At 43.8% G+C, this 22,079-nt stretch overlaps 1 protein-coding gene across 1 annotated transcript in view; it reads right to left on the bottom strand.

The window, feature by feature from the left end:
• The window catches only part of AGBL4 (AGBL carboxypeptidase 4), a 918,272-nt gene that overhangs the window by 49,989 nt on the left and 846,204 nt on the right, over positions 1–22,079 (bottom strand). Inside the window, exon 7 of the mRNA XM_044674812.1 lies at positions 15,075–15,189. Coding sequence (XP_044530747.1) covers positions 15,075–15,189 — 115 coding nt within the window. The remainder of the gene's footprint in view (positions 1–15,074; positions 15,190–22,079) is intronic.

Raw genomic sequence — 22,079 nt, 5'->3', positions numbered from 1 at the left:
TTCCCTGTAGAATGATGTCCAGGCTTTTTCTGTCATGATTTTCTGGTAGTCCAAAAATTCTTAAATTCTCTCTTCTGGATCTATTTTCCAAGTCTGTAGTTTTATCAATGAGGTGTTTCATATTTTCCTCAGTTTTTTCATTCTTTTGATTTTGTTTTATAGATTCATACTGCCTTTTGAAGTCATTTGTTTCTAGTTGTTGGATTATAATTTTTTTTAAACCCTTACCTTCCGTCTTGGAGTCAATACTGTGTATTGGCTCCAAGGCAGAAGAGTGGTAAGGGTAGGCAATGGGGGTCAAGTGACTTGCCCAGGGTCACACAGCTGAGAAGTGGCTGAGGCCATGGATTCTAATTTTTAAAGACTGAATTTTATCCCTTGGTTTTTGGTCATCCTTCTCCTTCTGGTCTGTTTTTCTTCATAGGTCATCTTTCACTTTCTTTGCCTTGTTTTCAAGCTGGTCAATCCTGGCTTTCAAAACACTATTTTCTTGTTTTAGTGCCTCTACTTCCAGATGACTTACTTTGCTTCATAATTCTTTTCCCAATTATCTTCAACCTCTCTTATTTGTTTTTTGAATTGTCTTTTGAGTTCTTCCAAAGCCTGAGTCCAATTTGCTGGAGTTTCTGCGTTTTTGTTTGGTGTTCCTTGGTCCTCCTCTGTTCCATTTGCTCTTTGTTCATTACCTGGACAGAAGCTCTTGATTATAATTTCTTTTTTCTTTTTCTGTTGTTTACTCAGATTTTTTCCTTCTTCCCCCCTGTCATTGGCTATGACCTTGCTCCTCTTATTATTTGCTGGATCTGTGGGTTTGGGCTATTCTGTCCTGAAGGGGTTTTTTCTCTGCTCTGCTGATTGACTAGATTAGGCTGCTGGAGTATTAATGAGCCTTGATGTCAGATCTTCCCCAGCTGGCAGAAGAAGCTGAAGATGTAGGTGAAGATGTGGAGGCTGAAGGGAGCTGGACTTCTCGTTCTGTTATCAAGGTATTCTGTCACAGTTGTAGCCTTTGCCCTGGGATCTGAGTCCACAAGATTCTTATAGCAGCTCTCAGCACAGTTGGTGGTGGAAGGGTGTTGGAGATTGAGCTTCTCTGCCCTCTGAAGGCTTCTTATCTGCCCTATTCATCGATTTTTTAAACTGGACTCATGATTTCATTGGTTTTGGATAGCAGTTCTCAAAGTATAGTCTAGGGACCTTTGGGAGTCCCCCTTAAAGTCAAAATTATTTTCATCATGATACAAAGACATTTTAATTTCTAATCATTTAAATTTAATATTGATACTATTGCTTTTAATCTGGTAAAGACTGATATAACTCACACAAATAGAAGCTCTTTGGGGGGGTTCTCAATAATTTTTAAGAGTGTGAAGAGGTCCTGTGAGCAAAAAGTTTGAGAATGGGTGTTGGAGGAAAAAGCTGGGAAAGAAACCTTCCCTGCCAAAGTTGGTGGGTCCCTATTCTGCAGCTTGAGGTCTTAGAGAATGGTCTGGGCACCAGAAGTCAACAGTGGCTTAGCCAGGATCTCAGAGCCCATATGTATAATAGGCAAGACTTCAGTTCAAAACTCTGGGACTCCAAGGTCAACTCACCATCTCTTTGCCCCAGCTCTGGCTGCATGGCTGGCCTGTAAGAGGCACTTAGGAATTCTTGGTGACTGAGAGAGAGGAACAGCACCCTGTCCCCAAAGAAAAGAAGGTGAGAGCTGAGAGGAGCCTTAGAACAGAGGATGCTAGGGCTGGGAGGTGGCTTGGAGATAACCTAATACAACCGTATTATTTTACAAATGAGAAAGATGAGGCTTAAGGAGAAGTACTGTATTCCCGTCCAAGGTCAAGCAGTCAGTGTGGAGCTGGAACAGGAAGCCAGCTCTCCTATCTACCAGTCCTGAGTCTTTCTGATGTCGCACCGCCTGAAACATCCATCCATCAGTGCCCAAGTCCCTACATGCCCTAGCTCTGGGCATGGAACAAGAAAGGAGAAGCTGGAGCTCAGTGTAGGAGAAGGCAGGGATCTAGGCAATGATAAAAGGAGTTGGGGCAGGGCCTAACCCAGCTCCAAATTCTATCATGTTGGCCTAGAGTCCCCAGATGCCCCTACTCGAGGCCCTCCACTTCTTCTGCAGACTCAGCTACTTCCCCAGCCTTGCACCCCACTCTGTCTTGTCAGCCTCCCCACCCCCCCAACTTCCACCACGAAGCCGCCTCCACACACAGGCTGGCCATCTGGGCTTTTTTCTGGGAGCCTCAACATGAAGGTGATTTAAATAATTGGTTTTGGCTGAGAGCTCTGGTGGGTTGGTTTCTTGATTAGACTTCCAGCCCTTGGAGAAACCTGGCTCCAGTTATAAAGGATACACAGAAAACCAGAGGAAAGAGACGTGTCTAGCTCACGGCATAAGGTGCAGACTTGAGTGTGAGGCCAGGAGCCCCGGCTCTAAGCTTGTCTCTCTGGTTAATGCACTGGGTGACCTTGGGCAGGGCAGCTCCCATCTTTGTCTCATCTGAGCCATCTATATGAGGATTAATAAAGCCAGGCTGTGAGACCGGGAAGAATACTAAGACCATGGATGGATCAGAAAGGTTTAGTGGTCTCCCTCCTCCGTTCTCATAGAAGCCTGCTTTCCCCAAACCTAGGGGGCATGTCCAGCCAAGGCCACTTCCTCCCAGGGTTCTCATCGTTTCCACCCACCGTCACTGGTTTCTTCTTTGTAGTGAGCATCTGATCAGGAATAAAATTTCCTTTGTTGGGTCTTCCTCCATACCCCGACTCTTGTCCCAATCTGAGCCCTGATCCTGGTCCTCCACTGAGAACTCCTCCAGGTCTCACCCTGATCCCTCCTCTGACCCTGGCCCGAGGCAGAGCTCTGATTCTCACCACAGATCAAGTGGCCTCTGCCATTTGTCACAAATGGAAACGGGGCAAGTGAGTGTGGCTGGCGCCGTGTAATCTCTCCCCAAATGGAGGCCACCATCTCCAGGGCATTGGGCTGAAATGAAGATGAGGGATGGCATGGCCAGAATGGAGCTAGAAATGCCTTCCCAGCGCCGTGCAGTCCAAACTGGAGCCAATACACCAAACCAGGGGGATTTCTGGTTTACTATGAAAAGATCTCCACTTGTGGGGATTGCTCATGTCCCAGGACCATAGACTTAGATCTGGCAGGGGCTTTAACAGTCTTCTAGGCTGTTTACAGAAAAGGAAACTGAGACTCAGAGGGGTGAAAATCTACCCAGGTTCCTACTTAGAGTTAATGGCAAAGTTGGGACCAGAAGCTGGTCACCTTCCTCAGGACTGACGCAGAGATTTTCTGCTTTGACTTTCTCCAGGGAGAGCAGTGGGGTAAGCAGAGCCCGTGCAGGCCATCTCTAGCCTGGATCTCCACACCCTTCCAGCTCTGGAGGACCTCCTGCACCAAAGTCTTGGCCAGGTCAGGTCTGTTTCCCATTGGACTGGGAGTTCTTACCTCCATTCCGACATTCCGCCCTCTGAGCATCTGACCCAATCTATAGATTTGTCATACGCTCATCACTATATAAATCCCCGCTAATTCTAAACCCATTCTATCTTACTTTCCGAATCCCTAGTTCCTTGATGCAGGGTTCATGTTGTTGTCTTTCTCTGGGTTGTTGCCTTTGAAACCTCCCTCCACTCTGCTTGGGTGGCATTCCCCAACACTGACCCCCTCTCTGATGTGTAGGTAGAAGCAGGAAGGGGAGAGCCAGGCTCCCCCACCTCCCCAGCTCCTCTGAGGCTTTGCTCAGGTTCTCTGAACCCCCGTTTCCCTATCTGGCTCTCATAGAACAGGAGCAGCCAACCATGGAACTTGGGAGATGGTTCTTAGCCAGAGCTTCCTATTCATGCCCTCAAAAGGAGCATGAAGCTGTCTGGCAAGGGGGTCAGAGAACCAGGGCTGAGCCAGAACCCAAAGGGGCAGACTGGAGTCCCTGACGTGGGAAGCCTATTCAACCACAGAGTTCTGTCCATCAGCCAAGTACTGGTACTATGGACCAGGCCAGGCAGCTAGGTGGTACAATGAATAGAGTTGTGGACCTGGAGTTGGGAAGACGCCTCTTCCCAAGTTCAAATCCAGCCTCAGACACATACTAGCTGGGTGACCCTGGGCAAGTCCCTTAACCTGTTTGCCTCAGTTTCCTCATCTAGAAAATGAGCTGGAAAAGGACATAGCAAACTGCTCCAGTATCTTTCCCAAGAAAGTCCCAAATGGAGTAGTGAAGAGTTGGAAAGCTACCAAAAATGACTGAACAACAATGCAGCCTCTGCCTCACAGAGCTCACAGTCTAACGGGGGAGACGCCAGCCAGGGACAAACAAGATGTATACACGGGGAGTCAGAGGCAACCTCAGAGGGCGAGGCCTTGGGTGGGGAGAGTGGGACGAAGGCCCAGGAGAGGCCCCCTGTAGAAGCTGGGTTTGAGCTGAAGCTTGAAGGAAACAAGGAAGCCAGGGAAGCCAAGAGATGGTAGAGAAGAGGGAGAACATGGCAGCCGCAGATCTGGGGCAAAGGTCTAGCGATGGGAGCTTCATGGGGAAGCCCCTTTAGTTAGATCAATATTGCTTTTATTGTATTGCAACTAGAGCATATGGAGGGGAATAAAGTATAAGAAATATGGAAAGGCAGAAAGGGCCAGGCGGTGAAGGGCCAAGAACACCGAAGAGATCACTTGATGCTGCTTTCGGAAAGGAAGAGGGAGCCATTGGAATTTACTGAAAAGGGATGAGGGGTGATTCGGTCAGACCTGGGCTAGAGCCGAATGGAGTGGACAGGAGAGGGGAGAGACTCAAGATGGGGGGACCAACCGGCAGGCATGAGGCCAACGAGGGAGGACAAACTCCATAACAAGAGGGGCAGCACCTGCTTCATCTCTGTGCGCCCACGTGGACCAGATGCTATCTCATGTTCTCCCAGACACTATCCCTGTAGACAGATGGGATGATTAAACATCCCGAGAGCCTAGGTTCTGGGTAAGAAAACCAATTTATTGATCAGGCTAGCAATAACCAATAAATGAATGGGTCAGCGATCTTTCTTGGTGACCAAAGATCTAAGCATACCACATCTTGGTCATTAAATACGATTTTGGAAGCTCATTACTCAACCCTTTCCCTAATGAGGAGGTGTCCAACATTCTCCCAGTTCCTCCCCAACTCCTTGACTGATGATGGAAAATCACACGCCTGGTCCTAGGATTCCAACGTCTAGAAGAAGCAATCAGGCTAAGAGTGGCATTGCCTGTTTACTCAGTGTAGGACTCAAGGACTCCATCTTGCTGCCCACACACACGCCTGGCCTAAGCTGGCTTTTATTCACCAGACAGGACAGAATCCACAATCTCACTTCTCACTCACGCTAAAATAGGAGATGCTCCAGGATAGGAAATGGGAAAAGCATTCCTTGAACTTGCTAGGCACAGAGGAATGAGGAAAGAGGTCTGAAGGGCGAGTCTGAGCTTCCATTCAAAATCCAGAAATAAAAATAATTCGATATATTAGAAATCAATCTTCTCCTAGAAGAAAAGGTTCCTCCATTCAAAGAAGTCATTCGACAAGTAGAATTATAGAAAAGTTAGACCCAGCAGGGACCCGGGATAGCATCTAGTCCAATCACCCCACTTTAAGGATGGGAAAACAGAGGCCCCTACTTCTTTATGAGGGTTCACTGTCAACTTGCTATCTCTTTTTCATCTCTTCATAGTGAAAGTATGTGGGAGGACATTAGACTGGTCCAAATTTCTTTCTTTCTTCATTTAAGAACTCTTACCTTCCATCTTATTGGCTGTAAAGCAGAAGAGTGGTAAGGGCCAGGCAATGGAGGTTAAGTGACTTGCCCAGGGTCACCCAGCTAGGAAGTGTCTGAGGCCGGGTTTGAATCCAGGACCTCCTATCTCCATGCCTGGCTCTATCTACTGAGGCATCCAGCTTCCCTTCCCCATTGTTATTTATATGTTAAGTCAATAAATCAACTAAGATTTATTAAAGACCCACGAGGACGCACCGGGCACTGAGTGCTAAGTGTAGCTACAGAGAAAGACCCTGTTCTCTAGGAGGTCACCATCTCTCGGTGCCCAAACTCTGAGCTTCCAAAATGTTCTTCTCTGCCACTGACATCCCGTCCATCCAGTTCTGCCCTCTAGGCTCAAGGACAGACTCGGAAACGGAGCTGAAAATATCTTTAGAACAAAGAACAGGGAAAGAGGAGGCAGCCAGGATGGAGCCTAGAACAACTAAGAGAAGATTTCAGAAGTGGAGGAGGCCGAATGACACAAAATACATGCCATTCGAGCTGGGAGAGAGCTTAGAAAATAGAACACGACAGGTTTTTAGAACAAAGAATGCGGAAGCACAGTCCATTGAGATGACCTAAATAAAATTCCTCATACAGATGGGAAAACTGAGGCCCCTCCAGATTCAGGGACTTGGCCAAGGTCACACAGCTAGGAAACAGCAGAGCAGTTTTTTTGTTTTGTGCCAAATTCCAAGACCTTAGAACAAAGAATGAAAGACCTGGAAAGGGCCTTCAAGGTAATTTTCTAGAGTCCAGGAGGGTCTCCAGAGGGGAGGGGACTTGTCCAAGGTCACACGCGCCGCGCTCTGGCTCAGGGCGGCAGCTCTTCGGCGGAAGCGCGCCCCGATTTTATTCTGAGCACGTTTAACTGACATCAGCCGCCCTCCTGTACAAACAGGGGCTCTCTATTTCGAGATGACAAGATAAATGACTTTGCTGGATCTCTCTTCTTAATTAGGTGTTTGTCATGTGTACTCCATGGAGCCTGGAATAAGCAAACAGCCCTGGACCTCGGAATCCATTTATTGGTCTTATTTATGTTTCTGGGCATAACAAATCGATAATTGCCAGGTAGGGCCTCCTGCTGCCACTGCCTAACTGGGATTTAACGACAATTACCTTTTGTTACCATAGAAATGGGGCCCGAGTCCTTCCCTGCAATCTCTCTTCTCCCCCTGCACCCCCCGCCCGCCAAACCTAGACTGGGGAGGGGGAGGCTGCAGTGAAGCATTACCATAGTAATTGCCTCTCCGTCATCATAAAGGGAGTCGAGCCCCCAAAGAGATCTCGAGGCTGCAGCATTTCTCATCTGCCACAAAATGGGCTGAGAAGCCGAGGCGGAGGCAGAGGGGCCTGAGGAAGAAGGTAAAGAAGAAGGTGGCCTTCGCAGGGGCAGGGTGCTCCAGGGGCGTCCTGCCCAGCTCCTACCTGGCCAAGAATCCCTTGACAGGGAGTCGTCTTGCTGGACGATCTTCAGAGATGGGGGGCTCACTACCTCCCAAGGCTCTCAGCAGCAGAACGTTGGTTGGTTGGTCTTTGTCTCTTATTGACCTGAAAGTGTTGGCAGGGAGGACGGTGACAGCCAGGTCCAAAAGGCAATACTTGGAGGAGGGAGATGTCAGAGGTGTTCGGTGAGCCCCCCGCTTTATAGTTGTTGTGATTTCAGAATTAGGAGACCAGAGTTTCAATATTAGCTCTCACTCTTCGTGCCTCAGGAAATCACTTTACTTCCCCAAGACTCAGTTCCTCCCTCTATAAAAGGCAAGGACCGGACTAGATGACCTCTGAAGTCCATTCGAGGCCCAAACTGTGACCCTACGAAGGCCAGAGGCATTGGTAATTTTCTGAAGATCTTTCAGGGAGGAAGGAACAGATCCATGATTGAAACCCTCTTCCTCAAACTCCTGATTCCAGGCTTCTCTGTACCACAGATAGATCCAATACCAAATACCAAACCCAGGAAAGTAGCCCTTGCTCACTTCTTCTCTTGAGAAGGTGCTCCAGAGTGATAACTCCAAGTTAGAGGTACTCTGTGCATCAGTACCTGCATGAAACAATAGCCTGGGAGCCCCCATCAGTGTGTGCACTTTTACCAGTCAGACAGGGGCCACATTAATCCCAACAAAAGACATTTAATCAAATTTTGGGATTGGATTGGATGGGAACAGAATGGAACTAGATTGGATTGGAACTAGACCTGAAAGTTATTGATCTGAAGAACTTCCTCTACTCATATAGGTTGGCATTTTTCATGATTAATTATTGCTGTAGAGAGATGTCCAGAGCCCTGAAAAGGCAAGTTGCTTGCTCAGAATCCCATAAATAGTATGTGGCATGGGAAGGATATGAACCCAGGTCTTTAAGAATGAAGTGAGCCTTCTCTCTATTTATACCCCACTGCCCCTCTTAGCCAGAATAGTAAATAAAATGAAAAGAACTCTAGCCCCTCCCCCATGTCATCATAACACCCAAAGGGAAGAGCACGCTACAAAAAATACAGGTGGCCACAGAACATATATGGAGGGAATAAAAATAGTCAGTAAATAGATATGAAAAGCCATATATCAGGGACATTTGTGGCCAGGATAACTCATACCTTTGACAGTCCAGGGGATCTGATACCCCTTAATATCTTTGAGAGCAAGATCTGAGCTGATATGTCTGTAGTCCCAGAATTAAACCCCAGCCTGCTCTATGTAAGAGAAGATTAAAGAATTTTAGATGAATGGAACCAAAATGGAAGAGCTCTCCCTAATTCACCTCCAAAAAACATTAAAATAATTGCTCAAAATGAACTCTGGGGGGGGGACCAACAAAAGGATGGAGTGAAGCACAATTTTCTATTTAAAATAACTTGGAAGGTTGGCAAGAAAGGCCTGTCTTACTGGGGTAAGACTGGAACAAAATCCAACACAGGCTGTGCCAGCAGAGGCCATACCCAGCAAGCCAGCAGTAGACCTTGGGGTACCTACACTAAGTGACCAAAGTAGTTTCCAGAGCTCTCAGCCCACCTATAGAAAGGGGCTTAGAAAACTGGTTGAAAGAATATTACAGGGTACTTTTTGCTAGCACGGGGAGCAAGACTCCGTTGCATGCCCATACTGGGATCTGGGTCATAATCCCAGGATAGGGAAGAGCAGTAGCAAGAATAAGGACAATAGTCAAGGTTCCAGGGTGGAAAAGGAGGATTGTGTTCACTCACAGACTAGAGCACAGACTGGGCGACCACTGCAACATTTGTATTCCAAAGAGATTAAAAAAAAAAAAGGAAAGGAAAGGAAAGGAAAAGGGCTTACTTATACAAAAATATTTATAGTAGCTATTTTTGTGGTAGTAAAGAATTGGAAATTGAGGAGATGACCATCAATTGAGAAATGGCTAAACAAACATGGTGTTGTAGATGATTGCAATGGAATATTATTGGGCTACAAGAAATGACAAACAGGATGATTTCAGAAAAACCTGAAAAGACTTACACAAACTGATACAAAGTGAAGTGAACAGAACCAGGAGAACATTGTATACAATTGCAACAATACTGTATGATGATCAACTATTCTCAGTAAAACTATGATCCAAAATAATCCCAAAGGACTCATGATGAAAAACAACATCCACTTCCAGAGAAAGAACTAATGGATTCTGAGTGAAGACTGAAATATACTATATTTCACTTCCTTCCTTTTTTTGTTTAAATTCTCTTCCATGAAATGACTAATATGGAAGAATGTTTTACATGATTGCACATATAAAATCTATGTCAGACTGCTTATCATCTCAGGAAGGGGAGAGGAAGGAGGGAGGGAGGAAACTTAGAACTCAAAATTTTTTTTAAATTTTTTTAATTGTACATATAATTGGAGGGACAATAAAATGTTATTTTAAAAACCTCACAACCAATTGTAGAAAAATAGAACTATTAAATGCATCCATTTCAGATCACAGGGCCATAAAAATTACATTTCATAAAGGGCCCTGGAAACATATATTAAACATTATTTGGAAACCAAATAATCTAATCCTAACAAATGAGTGTGGGTCAAGGAAAAAAAACATAGAAAAATAAATAATTTCATTAAAGAAAATAACTACAATGAGACAACATACCAAAATTTATAAGATCAAGCCAAAGAAGTACTTGGGAGAAAATTTATATCTCTAAATGTTTATAACATTAAAAATAGAAAAAGAGCAAATCATTGAGTTGAGTATGCAAATAAGACTTAGAAAAATAAAATAATTTAAATTCTCAATTAAACACCAAATTAGAAATCCTGAAAATCAATACAGAGATTAATTAAATTGAAAGTAAAAGAGTTATTGAACTAATAAATAAACCCAGGAGTTTGTTTTTTATCAACACATAACAAAGCAGATGAAGTATTGGTTGATTTGAAAAAAAAAAAAAACAAATAAGGAAATCAAATTACCAGTATCCAAAATGAAAAGAATAAATTCACCACCAAATGGCTATGAAATTAAAGCAATCATTAGGAACTATTTTGACTAATTATATGCCAACAAATCTAAATGGATGAATAGCTACAAAAAATAAGTTTCCCAGATTAACAGAAGATAAAAATAGACTACTTAAATAATCCTAAGAAAAAGAAATTACAATATAAAATTCTTAGGAGTATTCTTACCAAAACAAACCCAGTAACTATATGAACATGATTATAAAACATTTCACACAAATAAAGTCAGACCTAAACAATTGGAAAAATATTAATAGCTCATGGATAGGCCAAATCAATACAATAAAAGTGACAATCCCACCTAAATTAATTTACCTATTCAGTGCCATACCAATCAAACTACTCAAAAATTATTTCTAAGAAATAGAAAAAATAATAAAATTAACATGGACAAACAATAGGTCAAGAGGATCAAGGGAATTAATGAAAACAATATGAAGGAAGGAGGCCTACCCATACCAGATTTCAAACAATACTCTGAGGCAGTAATCATGAAAATGATTTGGTGCTGGCTAAAAAATAAAGTAGTAGATCAATGGCATAGGCAAGGAAATCAACAAATAGTAGTTAATGAACATATTAATCTAGTGTTCGATAAATCCAAACATCCAAGTTATTGGGGGAAGAAATGACAAAAACTGCTACGGAAATTGGAAAACAATATGGCAGAAACTAGGCATAGACCATCTCATACCACTCACCTAGATAAAGTCAAAATAGATACTTGATCTAGAAATAAATGGTAAAAAAAAAAAAAATCAAATTGGGGTGGGGGGGGGAAGTTTACCTGTCAGACTTATGAATAAGGGAAAAATTTATGACCAAAGAAGACATAGAGAACATGATGAAAAATGAAATGGATAATTTTTATTACATTAAATTAAAATATGTTTACACAAACAAAACCAATGCAACCAAGATTAGAAGGGAAACAACAAATTGAGGGGGAAATTTTATAGAAAATGTCTCTGACAAAGGCCTCATTTTTCAGATATATAGAGAACTGAATCAAATTTATAGGAATATAAAGCATTCTTCAATTGATAAATGGTCAAAGGATATGAAAAGGTACTTCTCAGACGAAAACATTAAAACTATCTATAGTCATGAAAAAAATGCCAAATCACTATTGTTTAGAGAAATGCAAATTAAAACAACTCTGAGATACCACCTCACACCTATCAGATTAGCTAATATGACTGAAAAGGAAAACGATAAATATTGGAGGGATGTCAGAAAATTGGGACACTAATACAGTGTTGGCAGAACTGTGAACTGATACAACCATTCTGGAGAGTAATTTGGAACCAGGTTCAAAGGGTCCCAAAACTATGTATACCCTTTATACATATAAAGGTATACCCTTTAACCCAGCAATACTATTACTGGGTCTGTATCCAAAAGAGCTCAAAAATAGGGGGAAGGGACATACGTGTACAAAAATATATTTAGCAGCTCTTTTTGTAGTGGCAAAGAACTGGAAGGTTGTTCATCCATTAGGGAATGGATAAACAAGTTGTGGAATATGGTTGTATTGGAAAGAAATGATGAACAGAATGAGTTCAGAAAATCCTGGAGACTTTTTGTTGGAATCTGATTGCAGATGAAAGCTCGCTATCCCTTCACTCTATTTCATTCATGATTTTTTTATTGTATGTGTGATATGTAGCCACTGTCATGACATGGGCAATAAGGAAATATGTATTGCATAAAGGCACTGGTATAACCTATAAAAGACCATTTGCCACCTAGAGGAATGGAGGGAAGGAGGGAATCTGAATCACAAAATGTCAGAAAACAATTATTAAAAATCATTTTTATATGTAACTGAAAAAAATTAAAAGAAAATAAAAAATAAATTAATATTTTTTAAAGAGAAAAAGAAATTGAACAAGACATCAATGAGCCCCCTGGTCCTCAGGACCAGATAGATTCTCAATTGAATTCTACTATACATTGGAAGAACAATTAATTCCAAAATTATGTAAACTATTTGGGAAAATAGACAAAGGAGTGCTACCATATTCCTTTTATGATACAAACATGGTGCAGATACCTAAACCAGAAAGAACAAAAACAGAGAAAAAAACTATAGACTAATTTCCCTAATCAATATTGTTGCAAAATTTTAAAATAAAATTAGCAACAAGATTATAGCAATATATCACAAAGATCATACACTATGATCAGGTAGGATTTATAGTAGGAATGTAGAGCTGGTTCAATATCAGGAAAACTATCAGCATAATTAATCATATCAACAACAAAACCAATAGAAATCATATGATTATCTCAATAGATGCAGAAAAAGCTTTTGACAAAATACACTACCAACTCCTATTAAAATACTAGAAAGTAGAGGAATAAGTGGAGCTTTCCTTAATACAATAGTATCTATCTAAAACTTTTAGCAAGCATTATCTCCAATAGGGATAAGCTAGAATCCGTCCCAATAGGATCAGGGGTGAAGCAAGGATGCCCATTATTCAATATTACACTAGAAATACTAACTATAACAATGAAAAGAAAGTTAACAAGAAAAAAGTTAAAGGAAATAGAATAGTTAACAAGAAAATAAAATCATAACTCTGCAGAAAATATAATGGTATACTTGGAGAATCCTAGAGAATCAACTAAAAAACTAACTGAAATAATTAACAACTTTATCAAAGTTCCAGGATATAAAATAAACTCACATAAACCATTAGCATTTCTGAATATTACCAACAATGTCCAGTAACAAGAGAGAGAATTTTGTTTAAAATAACTTTAGGAAATATAAACTATTTAGGAGGTTATCTTCCAAGACAAACCCAAGAAATGTATGAATACAATTACAAAACACATTTCACACAAATAAAGCCAGATCTAAACAACTGTAGAAACACTGAGTGGGCTCATGGATAGGCCAAATATAACAAAAATGATGTTTGATCTAAATTGATTTACATATTCAGTGTCATACTAATCAAATGACCAAAAAATTTAAAGAACTAGAAAAATAATAACAATTCATCTGGAAGCACAAAAGATCAAGAATATCAAGGGAATTAATGAGAAACACATGAAGGAAGGTGGCTTAGCCATACCAGACCTCAAACTGTATTATAAAGCAGTAATCATCAAAACAATCTGGTACTGGTTAAGAATTGAGTGATCAATCAATGGAATAAAGTAAGTACATTATACATAATGACCATACAAATCTAGCATTTGTTAAACCCAAAGATCCAGGCTTTGAGGACATGAACTCGCTATCTGACAAAAAAATGCTGGGAAAACTGGAAAGTGGTTTGGCAGGTATAGAACAGGCTTTGAGGACATGAACTTGCTATCTGGCAAAAAAATGCTGGGAAAACTGGAAAGTGGTTTGGCAGGTATAGAACAATGTTTCACACTGTATACCAAGATAAGGTCAAATCTGGTACATGATTTAAACATAAAAGTATTACCCTAAGCAAAATAGGGGGAAATGGAATAATTTTCCTGTCAGATCTATGGATAAAGGAAGAATTTATGACTAAAGAGATAGTGAGCATTACAGGATATAAAATAGATCATTTTGATTACATTAAATTAATAAGTTTTTGTACAAACAAAATCAATGCAGCCAAGATGAAAAGGAAAGTATAAAACTTGGGGAGGTAATATTTACAAGAAATTTTTGATAAAGGTCTCATTTCTCAACTATATAGATGAGTCAAATCTGTTAGAATACAAATCTTTCCTCAACTGATAAATGGTCAAAGGATACGAAAAGGCAGTTTTCAAATCAAAGGTATCTATAATCATATAAAAAATGTTCTAAATAACTCATGATAGAAAAATGCAAATTAAAACAACTCTAAGATACCATCTTACATCTATCAGATTGGTTAATATGACAAAAAAAGGAAAATGACAAATGTTGGAGGGAAAATGGGAAAACTGGGACATTCATTTGTGGAACTGTGAACTGATCTAACCATTCTGGAGAAAAATTTGGACCTGTGCCTGTAAGGCTATAAAACTGTGTATGTCCTTTGACTCAGAAATACTATTAAGTCTGTATCCCAAAGAGATTTTTTAAAGAAAAGGAAAAGGACCTATTTGTACAAAAATATTTATGGCAGCTCTTTTTGTGGTGGCAAAGAGAATGCCCATCCATTTGGGAATGGCTGAATAAATTAGATTGTGATGGAATACTCTTGTGCTATAAAAAATGATAAGAAAGATGCTTTTAGAAAAGTCTGGAAAAACTTGCATGAACTGATACAAAGTGAAGTGAGCAGAAGGAGAACATTATATACAGTAACAGCGATATGGTATGATGATTGACTGAGAATGGCTTTGAGAGTGATCTAAGATAATTCTGAAGGACATGATGAAAAATGCCATCCACCTCCAGAGAGAAACAGAAAAAAGCAGCAGAGTTGGGAATCAAACATAGGGTCCGTCTGGCACTCATTCCATGGTACTATATCATCCATTACCACTCTGAGGATTATCTGGGAACTCCTCCAACCTGTGGCTGGATGAGTGTGTGTACATGCACACATGTGTGGCACACATTCTATTCCCAGCTTGTGTGACCTTGGGCAGGAAGGATATTTCCATTATTTGATCCTTAATTTTTCTCATCTGTAATGTGAGAGAGTTGGTGGGCCCCTGGGCTATTCTTAACCAAATCTGGTGCCGATCATTCCCTGGGATCATGGTCATTCCAAAGCCTGTGACCGAGGAGGCTTCTCCCCTCCTCTTTCTGCCTTCTTAAAGCTCCCATCCATGGGCTTCCAGTGGGGCATTCCTTACCTGTAATTTCCCAAGTAGACTCCATCAGGGTTCAGCATTGGTGCGATCTTGAAGACCAGGTGGTCCCGCAGGACTCGGGCGATGGGGTGGTGGCTCACAAGGAAGTCAATGATTCCTGGAGAGAGGAGAGAAGAAGCAGAGTCAAGAGATATAAACGGACAGTTTGGGGGTAAAGAAATCAAAGCTATATACAATGATATGAACAAATGCTCCAAATCAATAGTGATTAGAGAAATGAGAATCAAAACAACTCTGAACTGATATGAAAAATGTTGGAGGGAGTATGGAAAAATGGGGACCCTAATATACTGCTGGTGGACTCTGAACTGATCAAACCATTTTGGAAAGCTATCTAGAATTATGTTCCAAGAGTTATAAAATTGTGGATACCTCTTGATCCAGCAATACCACTATCAGGTTCATTTCCTAAGGCGATCAGGGGAAAAGGAAAAGAGTTTCTAGGTTCTGAAATACTTAGGGCAGCTCTCTGTGATGGCGAGGAGCCGGAAATCGAAGGGATGCCCATCGGCCGGAGAGTGGCTAAACAAGTGGAGGCATAGGATTGGGATGGAATGCTCCTGGGCCATAAGAAATGACAAACAGGTTAATTTTGGCAAGACATGGAAACACCTACATGAAATTATGAAGAGTGAAATGAGCAGAACCAAAAGAGCATTGCATACAGCAACAGAAATATTCTTTGAAGAATGACTTGTATAGGTTTACCTCCAGAGAAAGAACTGATAAATAGAAATAAGTAAAGCCTAGTTTTATATACACATACATCTTTTTGTCAGATGATGCCTCTCTAATGAGGGGAGGAACAGGAGGGAGGGAGTTAACTGGGTATTTTAATGGAACAAACCAATTCATTTTTTAGAAAAGAGACTTAAGGGGCCATAAGGATTAAGTGCCGCTGTCCTTGGTGCTGTCCTCTGAGCACAACCGCTTTGGAAGGACCAACAACATGGAGAATGTCCAGAGAAGGGGAGTCAGGATGGGGAGGATCAGCTGAAGGAACTGGAGGTCTTTGCCTTCAAGGAGAGATGGCTGGGGACAGAGGAGGGAGGAGCTGACAGAAGAGTTTTCTTCAAGTGTTCTAAAGGGCATCACATGGAGAGAGAGAGAGAGAAAGAGAATTTTTACTTCACGTATAAGTTGGACTGGATACCTCGGAGATCCCTCCCAGGTCTGGGATCCTGGAAGTCTAGCCAGGCCTCCCTTCTCTCCCTTCCCTGGAAGTTTGGCTGAGGTCAGTGGCGTCTCTCTGTCCAGCTGTCCAGATGCAGGTTGGGCAGTAACCCCAGACCTTCCCCCTGGCCGGTTGGGCAGCTGCCTTCCTTCTTTCATCCTCCCGCCCTGCTTTTAATAGCTGCCTAATTGGCAGGCCAATTAATCTGCTCATCTGTGAAGAGGAAATTTTGGGCACAGAGGAGCTCGGCTTCCAGAAGTCCCTCTCGAAGGTAACGTTAACGGGACCTGGCTTGCCGAGCACCCTGCAACATGATGTCAGGCCGCTCTGGGGGCCCAGGTCAATTACTGGACAAATTAAGCAATTATTAGCCACTAACGAGGGCGGCTGGCATCATTACCCTTCCTGTTTACCAGCAAACTGTTATTTTCAGAGGAAGACGAACAAATAAATGAGGAAATCTGCTTTGGTGTGGGCTCATCAGACAAAGAGATATCATGTTGGCTTGTCTCCTAATGGGTGCTTGACCTCGGTCTGAGCAGGCCTGGCAGATCAACAAAGGGATTTGGGTCTCTATTCCATTTGCTGTCACCACCTACCTGCCCCCATGTCCAAAGGACTGGAGCCCTTCCTAACTGTCTGGCCCCAATATATCTAGTGCTTATGGAAAGCAGCCTGGATTTAATCCCAACACTCTCACTAGCTGGACAGGCTTGGCTGTGCATCGTTACCCTTCTGGGCCTCAGTTTCCTAATATGTAAAATGATTGAGTTGCACTGGCTATCTGAAGTCTTTTTAGCCCTGAATCCTCTATTATAGTCCCTCCACAGAGACAGGCATTTCCTAGCCTGCTCTGCTGATCCCTCTTCTCCAGTTATGACCTCCTCCTTCCCCCCACTCGTTCTCTAGGTTGGCTCTGAGAGGGAAACATCTGCCTCATCTCCCCAGGTATGTGGTTGAGAGGTAGGGGACACACTGTCCAGAGAATCCAAAAGGAGGTGCTTCAAATCAAGATTGTGCTCAGCCCCAAAATGCGGTGGAGAGACAGGAGGAGGTGTGCTCATGGCTGTAGTGTATAAAATCTTGCAGCCATGCTTTCACGGGTGCAAGCTGGCAATTGCCCATTTAGAACTCAGAACCTGGCATGAGACCCAGCCAGGTGCCAGTGTGGCAGTCTGGAGTGAGGGTATAAAAGAAGAGTCCCAGGCGCCTGACTTCACTTCTACTGGTTCTTCAGGGCTAGGGAGGTGGAACGTGGGACTGGGCCCTGGGTGGTTTGGGGTTTAGCTTCCTTAGGCAGGCAGGGACAATTACTATTCCCAGCCAAATACCAGCAACTCATTGGCAAACCCAACAACCCTTTATAGGAAACAAGAGTTTATTACTATCCTCAAGAAATCACCATCTGGCCCAGGGCTTCACAGCCCTGGGTCAGCAACTAAACCTTTCAGAATTAAGTTTGCCCACAAGGCATTCTTTTTTCTGCACCATAAAAGATCTTCAGCATTACTTTATATATTCAATAATAATTTATTGAAATTAGTCATCTCAAGTTTTAGCTTACCTTACCCACTTGCCAAACCCCTTTACCTTACTTCCAACTTATCACCAATAAACCCCTCTGACCCTAAGCTAAGATCTTGAAGTCATTCGCCTTACCTTGACCAAAGGCCAACCAACAACAGCAGCTTGAACATTCTATAGGCTACAGCTAACAAACTCCATAAGCAGTTGGGGCCAGGAAGTGCCAACCTTCTTCCTGCTTGAGCCCTCCTATTGACTAATAGGATTACTACCATTTCACTGGGCAGGGTCATAGAACCCTGAGCTTAAAGGGGTTTAGGTTGGTAGTAAGAGAGTTTCAACTGTCTCACAGCCAGCTTGGGTGCAGGACCCCTGGTACATGTTCCACTTTCTACACCAGCCTAGAGCCCTGGGGCTGGCCTAATTCCATCCTCTGCACTACTCTTATAGTGCAGCCCAGCCCCCCTTTTATTACATGGCCCATGGTGATGGAGAAGCACAGACTATCACTAAAGATAAAGGGAGGGGACAAGTCATGGGGAAACGAGCAGACGAGATGACCTCTGAGGGCCTTCCCAGTGCTACATTCAGGACCCCTTCACTGGGCAGTTACAAGGTCACCGGTGACTTTGGAAAGGGCAGTTTCCATTGAACAAAGAGCTTAGAAGTCAGACTGCAGAGCTGAGAAGAGGAAGAGGAGGCAGAGAGTGCAGATGGCTTTCTCAGAGCATTTCACCAAAAGGAGGAAAGAGCTATCAGAAGACAGCTCCCTAGAATGAATGGACCAAGAGGGGATTTTTTTTAAGGAAGGGGAAGATGTGGACATGTTGGTAAGCATCAGGGAAGGAGACACGAACTAGGGAGAGATCGGAGAGTATTAAGAGCAGGAAGGTGACAGAGGAGACAGACTGCTGAAGGAGGTGGTTGGAATCTGGAGGCTGCCCTTGGCCAGGAGAACCACTCCATCAGACTGGAGAGAAAGAGAATATAGTGAGGGATGGCAGCAGAAGGAGTGGGAGAACTTCTTAGAAAGTGGAAATTAGAGGGTAGCTAGATAGTTTAGTGGATTAAGAGCCAGACCTAGAGAGGGGAGGTTCTGGGTTCATATCTGGCCACAGATACTTCTTGGCTATGTGGCCCTGAGCAAGTCACTTAATCCCCATTGCTTGACCCTTATTACTCTTTTGCCTTGGAACCAATATACAGTATTGATTCTAAGATGGTTCTGAGGGTTGTTGTTTTTTTAAGAATTTGGGAAATAGGAAAAGGCTCCAATTTTTTAAGTGAAACTTAGGATGAGAGGATGGAAGACGGGATGCTTGAGTGGAAATGAGAAGGTCGGGAAAGGCAGCAGTGGAGAGTAGAGTAGAGAATTAATGAGAGAGATAAAGTAACTTGGCCAAAGCCACTCAAGTCCCAAAAGGCAGATACTGGATTCAAACTCAGAACCTCTGACTCCAAATCTCTAAATATTCCATGTTTGTGGCATCCCTGAAGTCGGGGCAGAGCTAGAAGCAATGAGGGAGAAATTATAGAGAAGTTCAACATGAGAATGAACTCTCCAACCATCAGAAATATTAGATCACAGAACAGTTGGCCTTATGAAGGAGTGAGCTCCCTGTCACCAGATATATGAGTCTGGTTAACTCCTCTGTCAGAATTGTCCCTCCACATCTGAGCTTCTATGATTTTATGGGATTTAGCTTCCATTTCTCCACTAATGAGCTTAATAGCTAAAAGGGGCTTTTGAGGCATAACTAGCTCCTTTAATAGAGGAGGAACCTGGGGCCCAGAGAGGGGCAGGCACTTGTCCAAGGTCACACAGTCTAGGAGGGGGCAGAGCGAGGGCTGGAGCCTGTCTGCGGATGACAAATTGAGCAGGGCTAGACTAGACATCGCCTGGGGCTCCCTGGCCCTCCCAGTCTAGGACTTAGTGACTTTGGGAGGCCCTGCGAGGGTCGAGATTCGAGATGAGCATATGTTCTGAGAAGGGTGCTGCGGAGACGGGCTGTCCCCCCTTGGCCCCAAGGTGTCCTCCCCGAGCCCGGAACCAGCTGCTCTCCCCCAGCTCTCTGGAAGTGCTTGGCCTCCACACTTCATTCATTCTCACAACAGCCGGCCAGACAGGTAGGAGGTGGGAATTCGGCTCCCAGACAGATGGCAGCGGCGAGGACAGAGGCGCTCGCTGGCTGCCCAAGGTCATGGACTGACTTCTCCGGGACAGAGAAGCTCTGGCTGCCCGGCTAAAGCGCCGGCCGGACTCTGCCCCCCGCCGGGGCAGCCCCTGCTCTGAGGAGTGTGAGGAGGCCACGCGGGGCTGTGGAAGGGCCCCGGACTTGGCCTGGGTGCCAGGCTGGAAGCCCAGCTCCGCCCTTTGCGACTGCTGGGTCTCAGGGCGCATCCTTCCCCCCTTTCTCAGTTTCATCCTCCAGTGAAGTGGGGGGCTTCGACTCGAGGGGCTCCACGTGAAGGTGGGGAAGGGAGGAGAGCCAGATTCTGTTAGGAATGGCTCTTTAGCCGCGGGGCAGGGCCCGCTTTCGTTCTAGAAGCGTCACCACCGGCGGTCGAGGTAAAACGGGGACAGTGACAGCAGCGACCTCTCAGGGTTGTGAGGAGGGTCAAATGGGATACTAATCTCTCTCCTATACTAATATTAGATCAGTCTAAACTAGTCTAATAATTAGAGAACAACAAAATAAGCTACACAGTAGGTGCTAAATAAACGTGAGCTGACACCGTCAGCAACATCGTGATCGGGCCACAAAGAGCCAGGCTCCGAAGATGCTGTTGGAGGCGGGGGAAGAAGGCAGAGAGAGGGGCTGAGCTCGAGAAGGGCCAGAGGGGAGAAGGAGGGGGAGATCGGAGACTATGATAGGTGACTGACTCATAGACAACAGCTCTGACGCCGTCATTTTACAGAGGAAGAAACTGAGGCCCACTGCAAGGGGAGGACTCGCTCAGGGTCACTCGCAAGTCGATGGCAGAATTCAAACTCAAGTCCCTGACTCCTAATCCAGGGCATAAAGTAACGAAACATGCAGCCAAGGGAAATAGGGTTATCCGATGGCTGGTCCTCCCTGTTAGGGATTCAATTCCAAAAACACATATTAAAGACCTCCAGATACAAAGAACTCATTACCTCCTAGGGTAGCCCTTTCCACTTTAGTATAAGTTTCACCGTTAGGATGTTCTGACCTCAAAGCCCAAGCAGGTCTCTTCTAACCCTATTCCGCCCCAGCTGTTCCCAGTTCTGCCCTCTCAGGCTAAGCAAAAGTTGGTGTTCAGTCCGGTCTGACTCTCTGTGACTCCATTTGGGCTTTTCTTGGCAAAGATTCTGGAATAGTTTGTCATTTGCTTCTCCAGCTCATTTTACAGAGGAGGAAACAGAGGCCAACACGGGTAAGTTGCCCCGGGTATAAGTTAAACAGGGTTCAACTTGCCCAGGATCCTACGGCTAGTAAACATCTGAGGCCAGATTAGAACCCAAGAAGAGGAGTCTTGGGGGTCCCAAGTCCAGTGCTCTACTTGCCAGGCAGAAAGCCCGAGGTCTGACGATAATTATCCTAGATGGGAGAACGGGTGATCCGAACACAGATCCCAGCTTAGAAGCTGTCAAGTCACCCCAAGGTAGGTTATAGCAAATGCAAAGGTTTTTCTCCCCATTTTACAGAACAAGCTGAGGTCCAGAAAAGGCAGCTTAGTCTACAAAGTATAATTTCCGAGCCCTGGGATAACCAGTCAATGAGCATTTACTAGGGACAGACATACGCAAAACCAGAGGGAGAAGGAGCGGACATGCTGCTCTAACCTTCTCTGGGTGGGTGGGGAGAAGAAGACGGGCAACAGAGAAATTGGGGATTCACGTGAAAACCAAAGTTTACAGGCATGTCTGCATTCCTATTCCTTACAAAGCATCAAGGATTTCTCCATAAGGAAATCAGGGGAGCAGCTTGCTTCTGGGTGACAAAAGACTGGCCTCGTCCTGTTAGTCCTTATAAAGCAAGTTTGCCGGACCTGACATATAGACTCAGGAGGAAGCGGCTTGGTGCCGCTGCCCCCCATGGCCAGAGGTCGGAGGAGGGACATTTCTCTCTCTTTCCCCCATTGCCTCTCCCATCAATGGAGCTGTTAAAAATGTAGGAGACAATACATTCGGTAGGGAGGAGGGAGAGAGAGAGAGAGAGAGAGAGAGAGTCAGTCACTGAAGGCTACTGCCAGGAGCATGAATGAGAAGAGAGAGAAGTATGGATTCCAGAGAGAATTAGCCCTGGTGGTTGGGAATTGAGCTG

Source organism: Gracilinanus agilis, chromosome 4 (assembly GCF_016433145.1).
Source record: "Gracilinanus agilis isolate LMUSP501 chromosome 4, AgileGrace, whole genome shotgun sequence".
NCBI classification, from domain to species: domain Eukaryota; kingdom Metazoa; phylum Chordata; class Mammalia; order Didelphimorphia; family Didelphidae; genus Gracilinanus; species Gracilinanus agilis.
Note: the sequence above shows the minus strand (reverse complement) of the source record. Positions and strands in the feature narration are given on the sequence as shown.